Below are 21,347 nucleotides of genomic sequence, written 5' to 3'. Positions count from 1 at the left end.
AAACAAAATATCTTATCATACATATCTTGACAGCAGCAAGACTACTTTGTTCGCTCAAAACTGAAAATTAGACCAACTCCCATCCACAGACAAAATCATCGCAAAGATAACAAAGTGTGCTGAAATGGACAGATTGACGCTGGAACTCCAGGAAAAGGAAGAAAGCGAATACTATCTTGTATGGCACCAATGGTATCAATGGCTAGAAAGGAAAATCAGCAAAAATGTAGAGGACAGAAATTAGGGTAAAGACTTGCATAAGAAGATGAACTCATAAGAAATGTAAATATTTAGTGTAAAGTTATAACATTGGAATTAGACATTTAATAATTACTCTTTATTAAAATATATAAGCTCAACGACATATATTCTGTTGATGACAAAAACGTATATGTAGAATGTTAGGTGGGTTTGTAGGTGGTGGGTTTTTTGTTTGTCTTTGTATTGTATTGTATTGTCTTTATATCTGTGTTTATATTTTAATAATAAAAAAATAAAAAAATAAAAATAAAATAAAATATTATGTTGAGAAGTGATGCTCACTTTGCTCTTAACCAATTTCATTTTTTTCATACACTAATTTCCCTCCAAAAATGTTTCATGGCTTCTTTTCTTTTCATGTATCATTGCTGTTCTTTTATTTGTTCTTTAATTTTCAGGTTATTCTATAAAAAAAACCCCACCTTCCGGTACTGTGATTTCATTCTGTAAACTGCTTTGAAAGTATTCCTATTGACAGCTAGGATGGCATATTGATCAGATATGTGTGGAATAGCCATCCATATTTGTGTATTTCTTTAAAAATGATCTCTGATGGGTCTCTGATGGGTCCATGATTAAATCAGCTACTTTTATGTGGAATTCAAGTCATTTAATACTTCCTAGGTCAGAAACTGCACTGCAGAGGTCTGCACCATTTAAAAGGGAGTTATCTCAGAAATGTGACTCAGCAACTCCCTTTCAAGTTAAATGATTCATGAGTTGTTTTAGATTTGTCTAGCCAGACATGATAGTCCATTTCTGCTACCAGGGTGGGCTTCTGCCATTTACATCTTACCACACAAGTAGGCAAGGTGGCTTTAAAAACAAAGATCTACATATATTGTGAAACATGGTAAGGGTGCCTTGGAATCTTTTTTTTTATATACAAGAAGTACAAGTTGTTAAAATGCATTGATTTCTGAAAGCATCTAAGTTATGCACATCATATGAAATAGAGTAAATGGGAAAAAGATACCCAATACTATTAAAAAAACAACAACAGCAGAATGAACATTTTTTAAAATAAACATTGAAAAGTGTGTTATGAAAAATATAGAAATTCAGAATACAGAAGCTAACATTAAACTTATGGTTAAGGATTTTTGTACAGGATCTCAAACTCAATCCAATTTCTCCCTAAAAGCTGTCATTATTTCTCTAAAAGCTATGCAACTTTGCTGAAATAAAGATCAAGACAATTACATTTCTAGAATCAGATTTCCTAAAATAAATGCATTTAAAAAAACATCCTGGGAAAAAGCAACAGTAAATCATTCTGTGTTGTTGCAAAGGGAATTATATGGAAGTGTCTATGAAGTCATGTCAGGTTAAGATGAGACAATACTATACTTATAGTATTTTCTCTTGAACTATGAAAATACTAAAATTTTTGTGTGCAGTTTTCATTTGTTCTCTATGTGTTTCATGAAATGTAGAATGCTTTATATGTCTTTTCAAGAACCACCAGCTGCTTATTAAACTTACTGAAATTTGAATGCCTTTTTACTTTATGTATAGACTGGATAATTATGGCTGGATATTTTAGTCAAATGCTGAATCCCTCATTAGGATGTAGCTTGTTTTAAGGTTCTACCAGGGGAGTTGACTGAAGATCTGTACACTCCTTATATCTGGGATGAATGTCTTCTTCCACCAAGCGTGCAATTTTGGAAGGGACTCACAGGGAGAGGTGAAGGAGGAAGGAAGGGGACACCCACCTAGCCAGCCAGATCAATAGAATCAACCATGGCGGTTGATCAATGAGGTGACAGATATCGCAGCCAGATCATCCTCACATCCATATGTTATGTTAGGTTGCAATATATTCCAGCTAACTTCAATTTTATTACATGGAAAATACAAAATACTGATATAAGGGCAATTTGGTGGATATATAATTTAACTATAAATTCTTCACAGCTAAAATATTTAGATGTGCTCCTTTTTTTAGTATCACAGAAGAATTAAATTAAAAATGAAAAAATAAAATTAAGGAACATCTGAGTATATATGCAGAACAATGTACTCTTAATGCTAAGAATTTTTTAATGTCTGCTATATTGAAAATTAATTATTTCTATGTCCATGTCATTTAATTCTATAAAGCAAAATGACTAAAATGATTGTCTAGTTGTCTATATGTATATTATTAAACCTGTGAAAACAATTTTTTGTTCCTATACTGTTGAGTTATATGAGCATATCTTTTGAATATTTTTTCCAACTTCCTTTAATTGAATTTATAAACCTATGATTTTGAGCACTGTTGAGATTTTGTTGATTAATTTGTTCCTGATTTTACCTGGTAAATGCTAATGTCTAAATTTTAACAATAATCCTGGCATATAGACTGACAATATGACCTTTGCCTTTTCTTGTTTCATAAAAATAATGACAAACCTCAGATGTTACATCACTAATTAATGTGTTAGATATACATTCAGAAAAACTGAAATTAATAATAATCTTTTCATTGGAACAGGAATATTTGGAAACTATCAACCAAGCAATAAGAAAGGATCAAGCTGATTTAGCCTTGACTGGTTGCACAACTGAAAGAGACCTTGGATTCATACACACCCCATCTAAATTCTTACCAATTTTCAAGGGACGGTGGCCAGTCTGGGGAGATTCTTGTATTATAGATAGTATATAATAAGATAATAAACTTGAACCTTTCATGTGTGGATCTATTTGCTTGCATCTGACATTAATCTACCAGACTCCTATTTCTTACTGCTAGTGAGGAGCTTGGTGGCCATGATGCTTCAGTTGTTCAGGAGAAGGTTCAGAATTTCCCACTGCTATAGGTGCTGATTGCTTCAAAACCCTGAACAGTTCCAGCTGTGCAGCCAGTTTTTCTGTGTTGCCATGGAGGTTTGCCAGAGAGATTTGGGGGAGAAATGGGCAAGATGAGAACCTCCATTGATCAGTATGAGTTGTATATTGGAACCCGAGCTATAGAATTCCTATGGATTGTACGTCATGCTAAGCTTGTTAAAGGAATCAGTGGCTAAGTACTGTAATCATAAAAGAAAACAACCCAGTCATGGACAATTACCAGAACTTTATGGACAGATTCAGGGGATGTTTTGGAGACCTGAAACAAGTCATAACAGCCAGCCATGAGATTTGGCAGTTCAAACAAGGCTACTGAAGGGCAAGGCTTTACATTACCAATTTCAAGTTCTTGCCAGCAGATGTGGATTGGAACAAACCAGCTCAATAGTTCAGGTAGGATATGCACACCAACATCTGGACTGAGTTGGTTAGAAAAGGAGTTCCACAGAATCTAGAACAGTTGTATCAAGTTTGTGCACTCACAGGCCTCATTAGGAGAAAATGTTGGCAGAACTAGTACAATCCAATGAACCCAGTCCTCACTGCATGAGCTTTCCCCCCCTCATACTGCCCATGGCTTATACGAGAGAAGGAAAACCCATGCAGAATAAGAGTTGGAAGGACATTGGATGTCTTCTAGTTAAACCCCCTGCTTAGGTACGAGACCCTATACCATTTCAGACAAATTGTTGTCCAGTCTCTTCTTAAAAATCTTCAGTGTTGGAGCGCTCACAACTTCTGGAGTCAAGTCATTCCAATGATTAATTGTTCTAACTGTTAGAAAATTTCTGTTTTGTTCTAGATTACTTTTCTCCTTGATTAGTTCCCAACCATTGCTTCTTGTCCTGCCTTCAGGTGCTCTGGAGAATAAGTTGATCCCCTCTTCTTTGTGGCAGCCCCTGGGATATTGGAACACTGCTATCATGTCATCCCTGGTCCTTCTTTTCATTAAACTAGACATATCCAATTCCTGAAAGTTGTTTTTCATATGTTTTAGCTTCCAGTACTCTAATAATCTTCTTAAGAGAGAGTGCAAAGAAGAGCACTCTACAAAGACTTATCTTCTCTGCACTCTTTCTAGAGTCTCAACATCTTTTTTATATTGTGGCAACCAAAACTGGATGCAACAGTCCAAGTGTGGTCTTACCAAGACATTATAAAGTGGTACTAACACTTCACATGATTTTGCTTCTCTCCATCTGTCAATGCAGCCTAGAACTCTGTTGGCTTTTTTGGCAGCTGCAGCACACTACTGGCTCATATTTAAGTGATTGTCCATTAGGACTCCAAGATCCCTCCTGAGGTTACTACTATTGAGCCAGGTACCCCTTCTATCCCTTCATGCAACTGGGAAGCAGCTGCTGAGGGAAAGCAAAGATGAAGTTTCACACTTCATGTCATACAAAGAGCTGAGACAGCAACAGAGCTTGCCCAGCCAAAACCCTGTGGAGAGAATGCAGATTAACCACCCAAAAGAGCATCAACTCCCCTGTTAAGCACAGGTCCAGAGAAACAACAGCAGTCCCTCTCTCAAGAATGTATTGTGGGGGAGCATGCAGTTCAACATATGCTCATAAAAGTTTCAGCTATTTTGTCTTTTAACTCCGGATGTAAGAAAAAGCAGGAAGCTTTAAATGATTCTAGAGCACCAGTATTTTATAAACTTGGCAGTAGTAAAGAATTGCAAGAAGCTAGAGTGGACCTTATTGTTCCTATGAAGATGATAGATAGTCATCCCTAAAGACCAGGTCCCATCATGCAGTCTACAGTGCCACAACCCCATCACCAGTCTACCACTATAGCTGGAGAGCATACCAAATGTATTCTCCCTCTCCATGGCAGAAAATTTTCAAATCCCAATCGCCTTGCGGTTTGCAAGGTTGAGGCTTCATGACCTTGCAACAGACTGGGAGACAAGGTTTTATGTTTCCCTACTCCCACTTGACATCACCACCAGGTCTTTTGCAGCAATTAGCCAAAACCCCTCAAGGAAGGGGGACTAGTTGCCTGCCAAATATATGAACTTTACAGAAGTTTTGGTGGAAGAGAAGGCTTTAGTCACTCTTCCACCTAAGATTTGTGGCTGTGGTAATACCAGGGGCCAAAATTCTAACTATGAGGCAATAACTGAGTTTTATTTATTTATTGAATTTATTTGCCTTCCATCTCTGATGTCAGCAAAGGAACTGTTGTTCTTAAAACAATATTTGGATTCCAGTTTGAAGAAAGGATTCATTGGGCCTTCTAGGTCACCAACTTCAGTACTTACCATTTCTGTTCTTAAGAAGCAAGAGGTGGATTTTCTGAAACCAAGTAATGAGGTCCAGATGTCCACAATTACAAAGACTTTAACAATAGCACAGTAAGGGACCATTACCCATTATTTTGGGCTTGCTAGATAAATTGCAGAATTCAGACATATTTATCACACTGGATCTCCAAAATACATACAAACTCATTAGAGTAAAAAAAAAACCATGATTTTTAAAATGGCATTCAATACCAGCGTTGAAAGTAATGCCTTTGGTTTGATCAGTTGTGGAACTGTATTGTCCAGTCTTATGACCCAATTGTTTCCAATAAAACTGATACATCTTTGGTGATGTATCTGGACAGTATCTTGATTTGTATCCTGCTTAGGATATGAAGAAGTTAATGAACACCTTGTACAAAAGATATTTGCGCAGGCCAGGAGGAAATAAGTTATTTGCCAAACTAGAAAAATATTCCTTTGGCCTAAAACAACAGTTTCTGGGTTATCAGATTTCTATGGATGGAATCCAAAGGGACCCCCCCCCCAAACGCTCTCATGGCACCTGTCCCCAAAATATGAAAGATGCTCAGTTTTTCTTTGATTTTGTGAATTTTTATAGGAAATTCATTCCAATCTTTGCACATGTTAAGCTTCTTACTCAATTGCTAAAAAATAAAGTGAAGTTTGCTTCATTGGAAAGAGAATCTGCATTGAAGAATTAAAACAATTCTTTGCCAAGCAATGTCTTCTCCAATACCCTGAGCTATTAAAGAAATTTAATGTTCACACAGATGCCACATATATAGCCCTGGTGCTATAGGAGGGGGGAGGAGAGGGCCAAGCTTCATTACTCCAGAGATTTAATGTGTACAGAAAGGAATTACAACATTTTTAACAAGGAGCTCTTGGCAGTGAAAACAGCTTTGTCTACTTGAGCAATGACTGGAATTGGTATTAATTAAAGTCTGCAATGACCCTAAAAATCTGGAAATGTTGTAGAAAATTCAGCCACTTTTCCTGAGATGGACTCATTTTTTTTAACTTCAATTTTTGTATTACATATATCACCAGTTTGAAGAATTTATTGTCAGATGCACTGTCCAGAAAGTCAGAGCACCTCCAGATGCAACAAGTACCAACCCTGCAAGAAGTTTGCAACTTTCCAATTTCTGTTGGCTTCCCCCACACACATCTATTGAGTTATTGGGGGCAGGACCTATAATCTAGGATCTATTTTTCAGAATTAAAGTGCAGCAGCAATTTGACTCATAACTTGCAGGCCTGAATGGATGACCTTCAGGGAACCCTGCCAAGTAATGTATCCCAATTTTTAACAGAAAAAGGCCTTCGTGACATAAAGGCAGAATCGTAGTTCCAGTGCTTTGAGAGAGGAGATTCTACAGCTTTGCCATGATAGAGAGACAACAGGGCATGGGATGTATTCAAGATGCTACATAGGACATTGACAGACTTTTGGTGGCCTACAGTGGCAACAGACATCAAGGGTCTTGCCATAAATTCAGGAAGGTGAAACGTCAGCATCAGAAACCTGCAGGGCTGTTGTGTCCCTTGGAAACACCATCTCAGCCCTAGTATACAATGTCACTGGACTTATCACAAGTCCAAGACTATAATTCCATATTGGAAGTGGTATATCTTTTCAACAAGCTGGTACATTTCATCCCTTGTAAAGGTTTGCCTACAGCGAGGGAGACAATCCAGCTCTTTTTGGAACATGTCTTTTGCTATGGTGGAATGGTTCCTAGGCTAATTTTTGATTGCAAAAGTCAATTTACTTCCAGGTTTTGGATGGTGCTGTTCAGCTTTTGAAAGTCCAGATCAGCCTATCACCAGCCTATCACCCTGCTACAAATGGTGAGACTTAGAAACTAACCAGACTAACCAGATGCTGCATCAGTATTTAAGATGCTAGTATACCACCTCCAAGATAACTGGCCCTCATTCCTACCACTTGCAAAATTTTCCTAGAATAATTCAACCCATAAATACATTGCTATGACTGTTTTCCTAGACTTATATATTAAGCACCCAAAGAATTTGCTGGCAGCATCACAAAAAAGTTTATCCCAGGAATGGTAGATTTTCTACAGGAGCAACATGCTGCTCAAACCCTTTTAAGGGCGCCATCAGACCAACTTAAATTGTCTTACAAAAGGTCTGCAGATAGGGATGAAAACCAATTGCTGACGGAGACAAAATGTGCAATATAGGGGAATAGGGGAGCACAACACACCAGGCTACACCTGAGCTTCACTTTTTTGGGGAATGGAGAGGAATTCTCTAATCATAGAGATGCTTTGTAGGGCATACCACCTGGAGTAGGGATCAAGTGGGGAGTAAGCTTTAGTAGTTGTGCAGGTATGAGCGAACTAGGATGGACCTCTCCTAAATACCATTTATTTATTCCAAGAGAGAGTGAGCAGTCCAGGGAGATTGTTGTATTATAGATAGAATAAGTAAAATAATCAACATGCTTGACAAGGGGAGATTGAGAAATGGCAATATATTCAACTAAAACGTATTGAGATGAATAGTCTGGTTCAACTACTGAAGCTCCTAAATTACTACCAATCTATAAAATTTGTGTACACAGTTAAAGGGTATTGTAGTGGGTGTTCAGTGTCTGACTTCATTCATCTAGAATATATATGTGAATTTTGATTGTTTATTGTTATTATTGTTTCTCATGTTGTGAGCATTCAAAAATCTGTTTGAGATTGTGCCAGGCTATCAATATGAGATAAATACATATTGTGTGTTTATTTCATATAGGTGATGCTTAAAAATATAATTAGGAGTGGTGGTACTAGGAGTTGTATGAAAGTACTACACACTTGATAGGGATTTTGCCATAGTACTTTAGTGCATGCCATTTTGTGATCTCTTGTGCAATGAGCCTTATTGAGTAGCATTCATATTGTGAAGCTTTCTGACGTTTTTGGAGTATTAAACTTGATTTGCCTGTTTAAAACTTTTCTTTTGACAAAGGCCTTCTCTATATTGAATAACTGGTTCTGAAAGAGGGAGAAGTGATATAGGATCATTTTTGCTTAATTTCACAAAAAGTTTGCAAAACATCTTACTCTCATTATAGTAAAAATATCCTTCTCTTTTCACACACTCACAAATATTCACCCCCTATTTCAAGCGTTACTTTTATTGCTACAGGGTTATGATACCTGAGCCTGGCTAGGTGGCTCAGTGGCTAAGACACTGAGCTTGCCGATCAGGAAGGTTGGCAGTTCAGTGGTTCAAATCCCTAGTATAGGTGCCCTGAGTGAGCAGGGATTGGACTAGGTCCCTTCCAACTCTGTTGTTGTTATTATTATTGGTTAATCTTTCGTGAGATTCACAGCCTTTGAGGCTGGTTAATAGCTCAGCAGCTCGAGTCCTAACCAAGGACCTAGGAACTGTTAAGGTATCATTGGAGGATGTAAGCTGTTCCGAGTAAAGTGGTTTTTTGTAGAGTCAAAATGTTCAAGTCCGGTAAATTTAGAATTTCTAAATAGCGAGCTAGCCCTTTGGTGGTGGTGGTGGTTGTTTATTATTATTATTATTATTATTATTATTATTATTATTATTATTATTATTATTATTATTATTATTATTGTTATTATTATTATTATTATTATTATATCTCCCTGTTCAATTTCTTAATTTTTTTCTGGAAACAACACTTGTCTTTGTTTCCCCTTCATCTGCAATAATTGAATAAATGAACAAAAAGACAAACATGGTGTGAAAAAGAGGTCATGCCTGTAAAAACTTTGGGTCAGAAAAGAAAGTCCATCCATAATACATATGCGATTTATTTCTTAAGAAATAATTAAATTTAACTTAAATAATGCTGATTCTTTTTGAAGTCTAACTTTACTAAGATTTGTTTTCTATTTTTTGCTGCTGTTTTTTTTTAAAGTTTATACCACAAACAGCAAATCCATTTTATCTTACCTGTTGGTGTGCTACTACGAAATGAGGAGGAAGGGGTGATCGGAGGTGTGACAGGTGGAGTAAGGCTTCCACTGCTGTGACGTGGAGGAGTAGATACATTCCCACGGGACACTGAGCTTGATAAGGTCAAGGAGAGTTTAGGTTGGATTTTCTTCTTGAGAGATTCCTGCTCACGACGAGCAGCATCAGTCATAAACCTATAAAAGCAGTGATACCAATATTATGGGAAAATTACTATGGATTGGCAACTGTAAACATTTGGTGCAAGTACATGGGAATATTCCTTATGCTATTCATTTCTTACCTCCCCTTGTTCCTGGTAAACCAAATATTGTCAAATAATGCATAGAAGGGAATATTTTTTTTAAATAGTGTTTTCCCACAAGTGCAAGATTTTCTTTTTAAAAATTAATTTAGTGTTGATCCATTGATTGTGATAGGAATTAACTGACCAACTCATGCCCAAGCCTGACACTGTTGGCTGAAAGTGGGGCTAGTCACTTTCTCTTAGCTTACCTCAAAAGGTTGTTGTGGGGAAATAGGAAGAAGGAAAATTATGTATGTTTGCCACATTGAGTTATTTATAATAAAATAATGAAGGTGGATAAAAAGTTGTTTTTAATGCTTAATTTTATTGATTAAATTGATACACTCAAAGCTCTTTTCTGAGGGACATGGATGATTAGGAAGTATGAAATATAATTTTGAGTTCTCTCCTTTACTATTAATTTTCTCTTTTTAAATTTAACTAGAACAATATTTTCAAGCATGTCCTTTTTCAGTGATAACTACCATTTGTTTAGTTTTTAGCAGTTAATTACCACACTTGTCAGCAATTCCTGACAAGTTTCAAGTTCATATGGTTTACTGCATGGACCCAAATAAATGTCTTATGTTCTGTAATGGAAAAGTTTGTCCTGGCTAATTTTTCAAAAGCTTAATAAAGACATAAAAGCCACTGACTACAATTTAATGTCCCAATTATCATCTCAGAATTCACTTTCAAAGCATTTAACAGCTAGATTGTTAGGGCATTCATCAGCTTTGTTTTTGCTTTGGGTCATTAATTAACAAACTAGTCACCATTTGCTGCTAACAATACATAGTTGATGGGTTACTGCTAAATCATAGAAAATAGTTTTATGGGAACATTTCATAACCCATTTTAAAATGGTTCAGATACCTTATTACACTATACAGCAATAAAAGAAAAATCTTCAAAATGTATAACCTACTCCAGGTGAATAGGTTGGATGGTGTAATATTTCTTCAGCAAAATACAATTATATTTGAAACATATTTTTAAATACATCGTTAATTGTTTAATTTAATCCAGACTACACAGCTCTTATTAAGTGACATGATATCTAGGATTCAATTAGTGCATCACTAAAAACAAATATTGTAATTTTTTATTCTTTTATTTCTAGCTTTGAGAAAACACCAATTTTTAGGATGGAAAGCTATTACAAAGGTGACGTCTTTACATTATTCTACTAGATGATCAGATTTCTTCACAATCCATGCAAAAAGAAGACCAGTTAGGAGACCTTTCAAGAGCTAAAGAAACTAGTGGATTTCCAGTTCATGAAATGAAAGATGAGTTGATCGTTTGAATTTTGATGTGGTAATACACCAATAATCTTCAGGATAGAGGAAATGAATAAATAAATATACCTCACAAAGGATAAGGACAATCTACTGCAATATTATCTTCTACACATCTGTCAATTTTCTTCTTTTAGACCCAATATGGCCAGGCATTAAGGGGTTAGGTTGTTAGGGATTAGAGAATACTATGTTTTCTTAAAAACTAAAGACTACTGTCCTACTCTTTGGTCTTTGAAATTATTACAATATATTAAGCCATACTTATAAATTAATATTTACTTAGAAGTTTGTTGAAAATCTATGGTATTATGAAAATGTATGGTATGAGATGAAATTATTACATAATGGAAGTTCATGTTGTTGTTATTGTATCTCTTTTCATCCAAGTCATTCAAAGACGCAAGGCAGCATGCACAATGCTTCTTCTAATTTTTCTCCACAACAACAGTTTGTGAGATGGGTTGGGCTGAAAAAGAGGGCTTTCCATTGACTTTCCACTGAGAGTAGATCAGAATTTGATTCTCTTTGACCCTAGTGCTAAATTATACTTACATGTAGAAATGCATATACATAAATATATATTTAACAATAACATTTGAACAATGATTTGAAAAGAAAATAATGACAGATTTTCATACACTGGCCCAGTGGGTTGCTGAGAATATAGAACAATAAAAATAAGAAACAGCATCAACTGTAAGTGTTAAAATCATTTTATAAAGAGATCTGTTGGTGCTCTTGAAGAGGTAAATTCTTCTCTTTTCTACTTCCTCCTCAGTCACTCAAGGCAATAAGAGACTGCAGATAGGAAAGCACATCCCTTCTGAATCAGAATGCACTTTCTCTTGAATAGAGAAGAAAACTGTTTTTCCCCCTCAATTTGTTGTATCAGCACTGTTGTAAAAATAAAAATAAAAATTAATAATTCATTACTAGTAAATCAAACAAATTATAACTGAAAAAACAAACCAGGAGAAGAAATTCAACATACCATTTGCTAAAAGTTTAAAACAATCACCATACCTAAAAATGATAGAAAGAAAAAAAAAATTGAGGCAACATAGGAAAGTCTGTTAGAAATAAGTGGGAAAAATGCATACAACTGGTATTTAATTAATTTCCTAATAACACAACTGCTTTGAAGCCTCTATGAATTTGTTAAATAAAATCATGCTTGTTACAAAACCATGAAACTATGTTATACTGTATGTACTTGTTACTGAAATATCTGCAACTTGTGTTCTGCCTTCTTTTACAAACACCCCATGCATTTGAATATTCTTGTTACAATTAAAATGTACCAGTCTGAACTTAAAGCAATTAAATTGCCTCTTTCAAGGCGGGCATGGCCTCCTCTTGCTACGTGAACTAGCTGTAGGCTATTAAAATAATGAGTTTGGACTGCGTCATCTAATCCCATGCAAGCCACAAGATAAAGGACTTTGCCCACAATTCCTTGCCTGTTTACCAAACAAAACCCAGACTTGTTCTTTGCTCCCTTCCCCCTTCCTTCAAGCTACTTTTGATGCAAAAGATGGTATTGCAGAGCCCTCTACAGGTTGCCACCGGGGCTTTGCTTCACAGTTTTATTCAAAATGATATGCTCCAAAGTCTCTTATAGCAACAAGGGATAAAAGAACATTGTTCCTGCATGCCAAAGAAATTTTTTTATCCACAAATGTTACTTTCATTGGATGCATATTAAAATGGTTCTCCTGATATTATTTATTGTGTTAACAATAAAACATGTATTATAATTACTGCCAGAGAATTTTGGATGAGGAAAGCCAAGTTATTTGATAGAAATGTTCACAAAATATTCAGGAAAAATGATTTCTTATATAATATTGCTTTTAAAAACACCTCACATATTTACGGTATAACATGCTGCAGGTCAGATTAAAATGTCATAGAATTCCATTTGTATTAGACATATGTAATTAAATCTGAGGGTTTAATTCAAACTGATATATTCAATATATATAAAGGTTATAATTCTTTGATTGTAATAGATTGCCACAGATTATTTACTGTAAATATCAGATTGCCTCAGATTGCCAGGTGTATGTATGGATTTATTGATTAAAAACAGACTGCAAAATTAACAATATACCTCCCATTATTGATCAGCAATAGCGTATAACAAAAAGTACAAAATAAATCTTAAAAATAACTTGTAGAGTGTTTCCAGTAAATGTGCTTCTATTTTTTAAAAAACATCTCTATAGAACTATTTATGAGAAATTGTCAGTGAAGTATATTTTACATCTAGATAGTGATCTCTTCCTTCTTACACAATCACTGGAAACACAATTCTCTCACAAACTGCTGACCCAGTTTTAAATAACTTCCAAAAAGCAGCAAAGGTCTACTTAAGAATTCAAATCATAAAGAATAGTAATCATGCTTAACAGAAAACCTGTCTAGAAAACAAGAATAAGATAAATAAAAATGAAGCAAAATTATACAACAGATATTAGCCATCAGTGAATATGAAATAATCATACATGATAACATACATTAAAAATATCAGATAATAATACCCTTGGAGTCAAAATATCAAATAATAAATTAGGGAATTAGGGGAAATCCATATCTCCAAGAAAAACAGGATCCAAATGTGTAAATAGTTTTTCTGTTGATATTCACTGGAAGGAAACCAGTATATATCACAATGTCAAATGGACACAGAGTATATGCATGAATACCATAGTAATATTTAAAGTTACTCCCTATCCTCTCTATCTCACATCCTTCCTTTGGAACAGGAATTCAGACTGCAATGGCATAAGAACAAAACTCAAACAATGTACATGCTCACCACGTTAAAAAAAAGATAATGAGAATTAGAACAAAATTAAGTTTGCATATATTCTGTAATGGAATGAAAAATTAAATCAAATGTCCACATGATTTCATATAAATGCGAGTGGCCACAAATAGCAAAATCATAAAATGTTACATTAGTTTTGTTTAGTAGTTAATATAACAGATAAGTAAGTGGTAGATTCCTCCGAACTCTTTTAGCAAAGATGGGTAGAAAAGTTAATGGAAGATAGAACCTTACAAACTAAACCAACCATATCACAATGGGCTATGGAATGGAAACTGATCACAATCACTCTACAAAATTCATCCCACTGAATATTAAAGATAATTATAAGCCATCAAAGTTTTCAAAGTGACTGAACAAAAATTCTATAAATGATTTCAGGCTAATTACAGTTACAATTTTTAAAAGCATCCTGAATACTTTCTTAATGATATTGAAATATATTGTTCTTTTTATCTTTGCAACATCTAATAAGAGAACAATTAAAAAAATAAAGACTCTACTCAATCCCATAAATTATAAAAAGATATGAATCTGCAGAATATATCAGGTTCAGTTAATATGAATGAAATCCCATCTATAGTATAGGATAGCCCATTCTATGATAAAACATTCACATATTTCAGATAGGTATAATATTAAAAATAAATTTCTGACTCACAAGGCTGTAGCAATATTATTGAGCTTGGTCAAACAACTTGTGTAATGTTGTTTAATTGCAAGTTAAATTATTTATTCATCCTGGATTATTATGCCAATTATTATATTATTATATTTATTTTTTTCACATAAAACTAATTTTACTTTAAACTTGTTAAGTATAACTGAAAACCATGGTAGCAAAAATAGTTTACTCATAACAGAGTATTATGCAAATTAAATGAATCAATAAATGTGACATTCAGTAACAAAAACTACAAAAGTTTATTTTCATGCAACTTTGTTATAGCCACTTTGGTATCCAATGGATGTGGTCAATTTATACAGATTAAAATATTCCTTGTTTTACTGGATAACAGTTGATGTCATGATATTTAATTCTGCACTATATACATGGTGCACCAAGTAGACTAATTAGAGGACACTGTAGCTCTAATTATAGCTGCCATGAAGCTGATCACATAAAATAAATGCAGTACGACGCAGGCAATCTTTTATTTCCTCCATCACATTATTAATCTCTCTCCAGAAATGATGCATGCAAGGACAAATCCACATTATCATGTACTCATATTTTGTGAATAATTTCCTTTAAGAAGCATGGAAATATGAAACTATATTCTTATATTTTATTATTGCACTTCATGTATCCTGTCAGTGAAATGTTTGTTATAACACTGAGCTGCCAAAGAACATTATCAGCATTGTTGAGGATATTTTATGGTCTGGATGATTTTTACATATAGTAAATCACAAATACTTAGAATATTCCAGGGATCACTCTCCCTGCCACCTCAATCACATTTACATTAATTCTGGGTTTGCCATCTATTTTGATTAACATTAATTTTCTTGTCCTATCATCACTCATGTTTTAATAATCTATGTTTCTGTCAGTTAAAATCAGACTGCCTGAATGCTTTCATTCAGCAAGCCTAGGAAATGCCGGGGACAATATTAAGGTCACATGTGTGACCACAGGAGTTAATACTTTTTGAAATGACAATGTTTTGATAGTCCCATATTCAAGAATTATTTTCATACTTAATTTACTATTTTTTCATTCAAGAGCATTATTTTTAGTCAATCAATGTAACACATAAATTATCATTGTCCAAATAAGGTAAATAAAATCTTAAAATGGACAGTTATGAAGAAAAATGGAAAAAAACCAATACTTTGTGGTACAAATGTTTATCACTTTATCGCTTGTTGTTCTCATCTATATAATGTTGATATTTGAAGTGCTAACTTCAAAAACATGCATATTTCATTCAATTTTTTGCTCTGTTCAACTGGTACTGAGATTTTTCATAGTCCATCTGTCCAAAGGCACACGGAACGCTGTTACCTTCCCACCAAAGGTGGTCCCTATTTTTCTACTTGCATTTTTTATTTGCTTTCGAACTGCTAGGCTGGCAGAAGATGGGACAAGTATGGGAGCTTACCCCGTTACGCGGCACTAGGGATTTGAACCGCTGAACTGCCGACCTTTCGATCGACAGGCTCAGTGTCTTAGCCACTAACCCACACCGCCTCTTCAGTTTTGTAGATGTTACTAATTTTTTGGGCCATTACTAGCCAAAATTACAAATTTTGTCAAAAGATACAAGAAATCAAACTGTTAAAGTAAACAGCCACTGAAAACACAAACTAACATTATAGATTCTTCAGTCACAATGTCTTGTTCTCTATGCAAGTCAATAAAATAGTTTGCCCAGATCAGCCCAATATGGTACCCTCTCTAAAACAAGCCTTCCTTTTTTATTCATCATTTTCAAGGAGGGGGGGTCATAATATGGCAGAGGAAGGTGTAAGGGCTGTTTTTTTTAAAAAAATCTTTACCTCGTTATAGTCTCTCTCATTGCCCATACCTGATGGTCCCCAATGCCCCATAGATGGCATTTATTTTTATATTCTCCACAATGACACTGAAGTTTCAGAAAGCCGAGAGGTGTAGATCACTGGGGAAATTTAAGCTACATTGGGTTGTGGGTTGTACCCAGAATAAATGCAAGATGCTTATACTCACTTAAGAGAATTCCAACATATTTTTTTCTTTAAAAAAAATCCAAAATAAATTTATTTAGCATGAAGGTGAGGGATAATATTAGAAAATGAAGAATAAATATCCTACCTCTGACTTTTTAAAATGCAGAATGCATTCTTAATAATGCGTATTCCTTACTTTTATATGCCTTTAAAAATCAAGCATTGTGCTAATGCTAGGAATATTTGAATGCTGTTTTTTTTTAATTAACTGGAAACCATTTTAAATTGCCATAAACTGTTCATGTGTGAACTTATTGAAAATAAGAGAGTTACACTGAATTCAAAGTGCAATAGCATACTAATGTTAACAAATTAGTTCTGCTTTCAAGATGGAATACTTCTCTCTTTAATCTGTCAATTTATTACCATGGAACAATAGCAACAATGTGGGCAGAGTCATACTAAATAAGAATTTCAGAATGAATTTTTTTTTTCAATTGATCAATTATGAAAAAGGTTTCAGTTTAAAATAGATGCTGAACAGACATCTCAGCTGCACAATATTATCACCCCTTACCTAAATGAGCTCAGTGCAAAGACCTGATCTTTTTGCCAATAGCACATCAAATTATTAACAGCAAATATTGAAGTGAAACGAATCATAAGTATTACTTTGCTGAATTCTGTTTCAGGCTGCACTTAATCTTTATTCATCTTTAATGAGTATTTACAGTATGACCCTGACAGCTTGCTACCACTGTGATAAATTATCTGACTCAAGTCTGATTAAAAATCTTACCCTGAATGCTAATTATCTCACCAGACCCGCTTAATAATAGCATTTCTTGTCAATTATGGAACCAGAGAATGGGTGCTAGTTGTAAACTGCATCACACAAGCCTGTCCTTAAAGGCAAATTTCCCATCATGCTTTGTCATCTGCCACATGTAAATCTAGGATTCTGTATCTGCAGTGACCTCCTTATTAGTGAACTGACAAAATGATGAAGCTCAGCTCTTGCCACTAGACAATTATGGACTGGATTTGCTGCCCGTGGGAGATCAACAATGTAAATTCACTTGTGATGCTAGTCTTTACAGGAACCTTTGCTTTCAGTGATAGCATTCCATCTCATATATATTTAATAATTTGAGGAAATTGAATAGAGATCGATGGCTGTACCTATTTCATTGATAGAGGAAACAATTCCACTGTATTTGCAAGGACAGTGATAAAGCTTAATAGAGTACCCTATGTTGTAGAGCTACAGCATACATACTATCACTCTTTGCCACCCTTTGTTTTTCAGTGTTAATTTTAACAATTTTCACATATATTAAAAGAGGAGCCTGTAGTCAGCTTGAAATGGTACTAATGAACAAAGAGAAATTAACAGTTCAATAAAGAAACTTCATTATAGAGCAGGTATGCCAGTAGAAAGCAAAAGGGGCCACAAGTATGCATATAGAACATACATCAGTTAATGCGCAGCATTTGGTAATGTCAAATTAAACAAAATGGCAAAATAATATTTCTAAATGCTTTTTGAATGAAAAATGCATGAGGAAAAAAGATGAAAAACTACTGCAGACATACCCATTTAAAATGTAAGTATTACATTTTAATTGGGTTTGTCGTATTATATTTTGTTATTTCTAACAGGTGATTCTTTCCACTTTATTCTCATAATTTTTCTGAACATGACTAAGGAAAAAACCTGCACGTTTGGCAATCTAAATTTGCAGAAAATCCACCAGTATTATAACATTGCTTTATGTAGCACTTGCCATTTAGTTAGTTTGACTAGTTCTAATAATTATGGAAATTAATAAATGTCTTCACACTATGTCAGAAATCACGGTTAGACTGTAACTTGAATAAAGCAAGAAAATAACTAAAAGGATGAAGAACATTGTTTATTGTGCTGTTCCAGACATCCTCATCCTGTCTTCTAGGAGTCAACATGTTTTTATCTAATTCTGTCTATACAATTTTTTTTTCTGAAATACCAACCCGAATTATGCAAAAAATATTTTATTGGTATAGGAATGTCACCTATAAGGCTGACTTTGTCAAGTACAGAATGTTATGAGTAATGCATGTAGAAAAAGAGGCTATTTTACCAAGGTTGAAATATAAGGCCAGGCCACCATAGATAAATTTCTCTGTTAAAGATAATAACATACTTTCTGGTAGAGCGTTTTAAATGACACTAAATCAGTGTCTCTTTTTCTACACATAAGTAGACAATGATCCAGAACTTAATTTTATGTTCTCTTTATCTAATTGCTATTCTACAACTTTTCAAAACAAAAAAATTGTTTTATGGAAACTAAAATTTTACTCCATTCAACTTGCTAGTTAAAATATTTATAACATTTTTAATACCACTTGTGGAGAATTAGTATCTGTATCTGTAATCACAGCCTATCTATTGATTAAATTTATGGGGTTAGGGAAAATAAAAGAATTGACCTTAATAAAATTGGTATCTAAAATTAGTATCTATCTGTAATCACAGCCTATCTATTGATTAAATTTATGGGGTTAGGGAAAATAAAAGAATTGACCTTAATAAAATTGGTTCAGAATTTCAGAATCTCCTGGAATAGAAAACATACTCTATAAAATGATCTCATCTATAGAGGAAAAGGATCTTTGGCTGAAAATGACAGCTTCATAAAATAAAAATGAAGTATTTAGTTCAAATTCTGAACTCAAGAGAATTGTCAGATCCAACATTTCAGGACCATAAATAGATAACTATTCTTTAATGGAATATATATATTCTATTATTATTATTATTATTATTATTATTATTATTATTATTATTAATAATAATAATAATAATAAATAAACTGAATGTGATTTTTAAAATTTGAGCCAATATCATTTTAGTTTAGTGTGGAAATCAAATGCTTTGTAAATTCTACATTCATGTTAGACTTAATGACATCCTTCATTATGAATATCTATTCTTCTATAACTAAAAAAAATATTTATTGATAAATGATTTTCATGTCTTTACTGTTATAGAGCAAGTTTAACAAAGGAATTGGTCATATGATACCACTCAGTGGCATGATATCTGCAGCACTTTCAGTGATAGCAAAAATTAAGAAAGAAATATTATACATAATTGGTCAATATCTTGCATGATTACTAAATCTTTCAGAATTTTGGTGTTCTCGTTAGAAATGTGAGATTTTGAATAGGAATATCAAACTTAAAAATTCTCCTCAGGAGTTTTAGGGCAGAAAGAATGACATTTGAAAACTGTCCATCAAACAGGATGTCAACTTTTAAAACATTTGTTCTTTACAGCTTCTGGTTCCTGGTCAATTCTGCATTTTAAAAATACCACATCTACACACTACCGAATAAAATTAGAGCATTAGAGCATTAGAGCAAATGTAACTTAGAATGATGCATTCAAAGTTACATTTCTATTGTAGCAAATCATTGGAATCTAAAACAATATTAAATAAACAATATTAAATGGCTTACATCCAATGCAATATCTAAGCAATAAGAAATCTCTATTTTGGCTGTACTGCAGTTTCTTCTAGTCTCCAAAGCATTCCTAAAAATTCAGAAGACTTTCTTAAGTTCAGAAAAGGGCTGCAGTTGAAGCAACATAACATCTAATATTTATAAGTATTTATACAATATTATTGTAGACTATTACTTATGATATAACCACTAACAGCTCTAAATAAATATAAGTATAAACATTTACACAGAAAGCTCAGTTCATATATTAAAATATGAGGAAAAGAATTACATTATTCTGTCATTGTTCTCTCTGACATAATTGTGCCCCTGACATCATGTTCCAAGCAGACAGAACAGAAATAAAATGTCGGTGGAATTACTGTTTATTTTAAAACATCAGAGAAGAATAAGGACATTTAAACACATAACAAAACTAAGCACAATAAATGAAAATGAATAGAAACTTAAAAAAACAGATAACTGATCTTTAAATCTGAGTAGGCAATCTGGTTGACTCCAGATATTAGGATTGCTCTCATAGTTGCTATAAGACAAACTGTCTAAACTCAGAGTTTACTGTTTTAGATATAATCATTTGGCACGAACCTGCAGGTAGCATTACAGTAAACTGCAGGGCTAAGCTGTTCCACATGAAAAACAAATCAACCATTGTCTCTGTTTCAAAGCTTATATCTTAAGTTGTATCTTTATAGTATATTAGGATTGTAGTATATAATTCTCAATTACTGTTTTCCCCATCTGTGATAAACTGTCTGGTTCTGAAATATCAGCAGGGATTTTCCTGATAGAGTAATCAAACTTTCTTCTTTTTCCCTAGAGGACCAAAAGCCAAGGTACACAGACAAGGGTAAAATTTTAATTCAATTTGCTACATCGAATAGGAAAATACTATTTCATTTTCCTACTACAATGGATCATAGATAAATCAAAATTGGGATAGCCATTTCCAAGCTCCTAACAAGGAACCAATTAGCCACTGAATCATTTTAGTGAGATCGAAACTATTTTTATTCATTTGCCTTATTTATAAGTTGTTTCCTTTATAGTACATCTTTCTTACAAGAGGTCAAGGCTGGAAAGAAATAAAGAAATGTCCAGACACCTTTCCATCTCAGTAGGAAATTTCTGCAGAAGCCCTTGACTCAACTACATTGAATGAAATGAAAGGCTTGCTGTTGGCACATGTGGTCCTGAACAACTTGAAGAAGATACTTGACAGACTACCTTCACCATTGCAGATCTGGCTGACTGTCAAAGTAATAAATGGAGGTCTTGTTGTGAAAGCCAAGATTGGCAGAGTTACTCACAGGCAAGTTTCTTTTTGGTGATATTTGACCTCTTGAATATTCTCTGTGTAGCATAACACAGCATAACATTTTTTAGGTGCCTGATCAAGACCTATCCTTT

General features: G+C 34.0%; 1 protein-coding gene across 2 annotated transcripts in view; it reads right to left on the bottom strand.

Moving 5' to 3' along the window:
- Positions 1 to 21,347, bottom strand: part of JAZF1 (JAZF zinc finger 1) — a 151,860-nt gene that overhangs the window by 33,698 nt on the left and 96,815 nt on the right. For both annotated transcript variants that reach the window (XR_009620931.2, XM_034402218.3), the window contains exon 3: positions 9,329 to 9,525. Coding sequence is in view for 1 of the 2 variants with exons in the window: in XM_034402218.3 (XP_034258109.1) it covers positions 9,329 to 9,525 (197 nt within the window). In the remaining variant the exon portion in view is untranslated. The remainder of the gene's footprint in view (positions 1 to 9,328; positions 9,526 to 21,347) is intronic.

Source organism: Pantherophis guttatus, chromosome 4, assembly GCF_059756535.1.
Source record: "Pantherophis guttatus breed Tessera chromosome 4, ASM5975653v1, whole genome shotgun sequence".
In the NCBI taxonomy this organism is placed as follows: Eukaryota; Metazoa; Chordata; class Lepidosauria; order Squamata; family Colubridae; genus Pantherophis; species Pantherophis guttatus.
Note: the sequence above shows the minus strand (reverse complement) of the source record. Positions and strands in the feature narration are given on the sequence as shown.